Below are 5547 nucleotides of genomic sequence, written 5' to 3'. Positions count from 1 at the left end.
CACTTGGAAGAAGGTATCAATCTTTTAGTTGTATCAACTATCATTTAGAAAATGATAAAAGTTCAAAGAAAAGAAGATTACATGAATCTTAAATGCATAAAAATAAAGAAAGCAATAAAAATAAAGTTGTAAATAAAAAAAGATAATAAAACATGAGAGAGAAAAATAAATAAATTATTGAAATCAAATATGTGGGGTTGGTCATCTTTCCTAGTATCTAGTATGATCTATTTATACTGCTACATGTGTCCTAATACAAGTTGAGCTACATCTTATTGATAACTATATGAATCATAATCAATCTACAATTATAATCAGTTTAATATGTTGAGGGATCCCATTCCGAGTATGATTGAACCTCTTGTTTACTTGGGTACGCTCAAACTCCTGTGATTTATCGCTTTTATTTGGTCAATTGTAATTCTTTTTTTAGATTAATGTGGGTGTCCGGGCTAGCTTGTGCGCACCACGACTAATCCCACGGGCCCTGAAGTTAATGACCATGTAAGCCTCCAGTGGCCATCATATGAGCAACCAAGGACTCGAACCTGAGACCACAGGGGGAGCAAACCCCTTGATTCCAAGTCCTTACCACTTGGCCACCACCTAGATGGTTAGTCAATTGTAATTCTTGATCACCTGGCCGGCTGCTTTTTAGTTCTTTAGTTGATTAGGACTCTTTAAACATGATTTTTTTCACTTACTTAATCGATTTTAGCTTTCGAGTATGATAGTGTACAATAATTGTTTTTATTTGATTAAATTGTCAATGCTTATTTTCCATGTAAACAAATTAAATTAAAATTTTAATTTATAAACAAATTATAAAACTAAAGTTAAAAAAAAACCAACAGAATGGCTTTCAATATAAAAATTTAAATCGAAAGTTTGATAGTACATTAGGTGCCTGCTCAGTATTCTGAAATCATGACCGTTTTCTCTTGATTTACAATTCTATTATCCGTGAAGTCACCCAAGTCGGTTTTGGTTTGTTCTCATACAAGCCTTGTTCATCTATCTACATTTGAAGTGAAGGCCCTGGTTAAATTATTAGAAGAAGATGTTTTAGTATTAAATTAGTTCTCATGCATCATCATCATATATATAACAAATTATGCGGTGAGGATCGTGAAGGAACAACCACCTTGATTTGACTTTGCTATCGAGTTGTCTTGACATGGGCTTAAAATACTATTATTATTAAAGACGATGATAATTTGAAATATTCAAGCACCGCATGACTTCACGGTGGCTGAATTACTCTTTCTAAGGGTAAACGACGATCGAGGATACGCATATAATATTATATAAGGTAAAAGGAATGGTTCCACGGCAGGATTCACCAGTAGCATAGTAGCGCAAGAGGATATCTAGATCTTACCCATAGCCTAAAATCTGCAGCCAATCGAGAATAAATATATATATATATATATATATATATATATATGTTTCATTTGCCAGGAGCAAGAATGTCATCTTAATTCCTAAGTATGTCAAATAGAACGTTGGTGAAAGTATTTGAGGAAAAGATTGCGAAATTAGAGAAGTGTCATGTAAAATCAGGTATTAATTTTCCTGGTGGCCGTGGACCTGTTTTATTTTTCTGAGAAAAATAGCCACAGAGCTTTGTAAGGGTTAAATTATGACATATATCCATCCATTAATTGTCGTGTGGAAGTTTAGAAGTTTCGTGTGCATCCACAACGTAATTCCAACGAAGCGATGCTCTTTCAGCGAAAGAGAGGAAAAGGATCGCCCCGTGTATTTGTTTTTGTTTTTTTTGTGGAAACAAGGACTTATAAGAATGAAAGTGTGTTTTTCCTTTGAAAGAAAATTAAAAAAATAAATAAATGAAAAGAAGAAGTCTTCTTCTAGTTGGTAGTTTTTTTTTTAATTTTTTAATTTTATTTTATTCATGTATATGCCATAAAAAAGTATCCATTTTAACAATTTATCCTGTCCGAAAGTACGTCTCTCCTCTGGAAATGGTCACCGTTAATTTGGGGTTCTTTTGTCTACCTTCCGAAAGCAAACATTAATTCATGAGCTAGTTTTCTGTAAACAAAAGGAAGACAATCTTTCTCGGAAATAGAAAAGAAGCTGTAATGGAGGACAAGAAAGCAACTATAACGGCAGTTTCAACCATTATTGTCCTGTCCATCTTTATCATCGTTGCTCGTGTATCACTAAAACTTTCCAAGCCTTTTTTCCTCATTGCAGGGGCAAGTGGTTCAGTGATCCTTGCAGTCTTTGCACATCTTATTATCAGAAGACGATACAAACATAGCAGAAAGTTGTTAGAGAGTCAATTGGTTTCTCAAGGCATGGAGCTTCGGATTGAATACAGTTTTCTTAGAAAAGTTGCAGGTGTTCCTACGAAGTTTCGATACAAGGAGCTTGAGGAAGCAACTGACAATTTTCAGGCATTGCTTGGCCAAGGATCATCAGCTTCAGTCTTCAAAGGTATCCTGAATGATGGAACATCTGTTGCTGTGAAGCGGATTGAAGGAGAGAAGCATGGAGAGAAGGAATTTCAAGCGGAGGTTTCAGCAATCGCTAGTGTGCAACATGTGCATCTCTTGCGCCTTCTTGGATACTGTATAATTGCCGGAGGGCCTCGTTTCCTCGTCTATGAGTTTATCTCCAATGGATCATTGGATTGTTGGATTTTCCAAGGAAGATCAAACCGGAACCAACCAGGAGGGTGTTTATCATGGGGCTTAAGGTATAGAGTTGCCATTGATGTCGCCAAGGCACTTTGTTACCTTCATAATGATTGTCGATCAAAGATCTTGCACCTAGATATCAAGCCAGAAAATATACTTCTGGATGAGAATTATCGAGCAATTGTGGCAGATTTTGGCCTTTCCAAGTTAATGGGACGAGATGAGAGTAAAGTTATCACTAATATCAGAGGGACTAGAGGTTACTTGGCTCCAGAATGGCTCTTGGAGCACGGAGTTTCTGCAAAATCTGACGTCTACAGTTATGGGATGGTGGTTTTGGAGATGATTGGAGGTCGGAGAAATGTTTGCTTGGTGCAAAATGGCAATGATAAATCTCAAAGTAAATGGCAGTACTTCCCAAAAATAGTCAATCAGAAAATGAGAGAAGGAAAGCTTATGGAAGTGGTTGATTATAGGCTAGCAGAAAGTGGAGGTATTGATGAGAGGGAGGTAAGGAGATTGGTATTTGTAGCCTTCTGGTGCATACAAGAGAGGGCTCAGCTTAGACCTAGCATGGGTCAAGTCGTTGAGATGCTTCAAGGCCGTGTACCTGTGGAGGAGCCCCCTGATACCCAAATGATCATTGTTGATTTGTTGGCCGTTGATGAAGAAGAGTTACCTGATGCACATAACATGGCTCCCATGGCTGCAATTCGAACACAACCAATAGACAACAGCCTTCCTACCACATCAACTTACTCGTTAGATATGTCAGTTCTTTCTGCACGATAGCTCCTAGACGGCCCTTTACAAAATGATGCTCGTTACGCTTCGATGATACATTTTTATTATAACAAAAGCTAAACAGTATTGGAAAATCAATATAAATCAAAAAATCTTTTATTATAAATTGTAATCTTAATTTTATTTTTAATTTTTTATCTTTTCATGAGTTAAAAAATATTTTTTAATTTTTTTTATCCTCATTCATTGCTTTTTTTCTTTTTTTTTTCTTTTAACTTTTTACAACTCAGATCAAAATGAAAAAGAAATTGGATAAGAGGAAACTCCTTCTCAACCAAATCAGCAAAAGAAATGGAAGATAACAGGGCATTAAATTAACAGAGAAGAGGATAGAGTTGCGACAAAGAGAAAAAGACAACAAAAAAAGTATGGAATTTTATATTATTAATGGTGAGAAAATTATGTAGTTTGTTTTTGTATGTTCTTAAGAGTTTCATGTGATTAATTATTCCTCCATTAACAAAATGATGCATCCAATGAGAACATTCTTGATCTCACCATTAAACCTGTAAATTTTTAAGGAAAAGTAGTGGACTTTATAGGTTCTAACATCAAAGGTGAGATCTTTTTCAAAGATCTAACATGTTTTTGTTATTTATTTTTAATAATATTGTGAGGATTAGAGATAGGAAACATAAAGTTTGGACAACAAGTTAATGGGCAAAATATGAGAACTTTGAGTATGTTGAATCAACATTTTATTAGAGGATAATGAGTATATCCATTCATTGTTAACCGGAGAAGCTTGCAAGAGTAATTTTTCTTTGTAAAGTTGCAAGAGTGCGAACATGTATCTAACAATTGATATTAATATAGCAGAGTTTAACTTAAATTTTGCATCTTTGTATTGAAATTCTATAGTGTTTAGCGGAGGTATTTGTTTTTTTTCCCTTAACAATACATTAGAAGTTCATAAAGAATTATTAATTAAATGTCCTAAGACCATTCAACACATTTGCATGAGTTTTTTGGTCATCAACAAAACCATTATCTTTGTTTGGCTCAAAACAATTATGCAAATCCAAAGCGTTAGACCCAAGCTACTTAGGTTTGACAACCATTCCAGGCCCAAGCGCCTTGGGTCTGGCAACCACGCAAGAACCAAGCATTATAAGTTTGGCAACCATGCTAGACCTAAGCATCAAGTTACTTAGGTTTGACAACCATTCCAACCCCAAGTGCCTTAGGTTTGGCAACCACGCCAGACCCAAGCATTATAGGTTTGGCAACCAAGTTAGGCCCAAACGCCCATGCCAAATTTGAACACCATGGGTTTGGCAACTAAACCAGATTTCAGTGTCAAGGCTCTGACAACTATTTCAAGCTCAAGCATATTAGGTTTGACAACCATGTCAAGGCCAAACACCCATTTAAGACCCAAGCATTATGAGTTTGGTAACCAAGCCAGACCTAAGCACCATATGTCTTGCAACCACGCCAGACCCAAGTGCCATAGGTTTGGAAACCATGCCAGACCCAAGACATCTTAGGTCTAGTAAGTATACTAGACCTATATTATGTGGACTAGGAAAAAATAGCAATGGACAAGCTTTGATTTTTATTTGGATCCCACTCTCGTTGTCTTGGTTTTGTATTAACTCCTTTACATCTTAAAACCTTTCTATCTATATTATTGCTTATGCTTTGTGTTAATTTCTCTTTACATTATTAGTTGTTAAAGTTTATGTTATCTTGCATATTTAACACAAACATGAACCAAGTTCAGCATAATGACAGAAAAACAATGTTACGGTAGAGTGTGGGCATGTATCTAGTGTTTTCTATTTTGGGATTACAATTTAAGGTTAATGCCTCTATAGATACAACTATACGTGAAGCAAAAATATTTACAACTGACTGATTGTTTTTCGTGTTAACTGAGATGGAGTTTATATATATATCTATCATGTTCCACTCCAAAGAGAATTTAGAAATTTGATCATGCTGATTACTTCCCCAATTAGGAGTGAGATTAAAAGGATAGAATTTTGATCATGCCGATTACTTCCTTAAATTCTTCCAAAAAACAATTGAAATTAATCTTGAAAATTGCCTCACAATTAATAATAAAACTATA

The 5547-nt window shown here is 35.3% G+C and overlaps 1 protein-coding gene across 1 annotated transcript; it reads left to right on the top strand.

Moving 5' to 3' along the window:
- Window positions 1-1907: 1907 nt before the first annotated feature.
- On the top strand, window positions 1908-3534 carry LOC105120080 (probable receptor-like protein kinase At5g20050). The gene has a single exon (XM_011018267.1). It carries the CDS (start codon window positions 2106-2108, stop codon window positions 3456-3458), a length of 1353 nt encoding a protein of 450 aa, XP_011016569.1. The 5' UTR covers window positions 1908-2105; the 3' UTR covers window positions 3459-3534.
- The last annotated feature ends 2013 nt before the right edge of the window (window positions 3535-5547 follow it).

This window comes from Populus euphratica, unplaced genomic scaffold (genome assembly GCF_000495115.2).
Source record: "Populus euphratica unplaced genomic scaffold, PopEup_1.0 scaffold4704.1, whole genome shotgun sequence".
Taxonomy (NCBI): domain Eukaryota; kingdom Viridiplantae; phylum Streptophyta; class Magnoliopsida; order Malpighiales; family Salicaceae; genus Populus; species Populus euphratica.
Note: the sequence above shows the minus strand (reverse complement) of the source record. Positions and strands in the feature narration are given on the sequence as shown.

Bases quoted from the DNA above. Each gene is read 5' to 3' on its own strand.
- LOC105120080 (XM_011018267.1), top strand. From the start codon at position 2,106: ATGGAGGACAAGAAAGCAACTATAACGGCAGTTTCAACCATTATTGTC.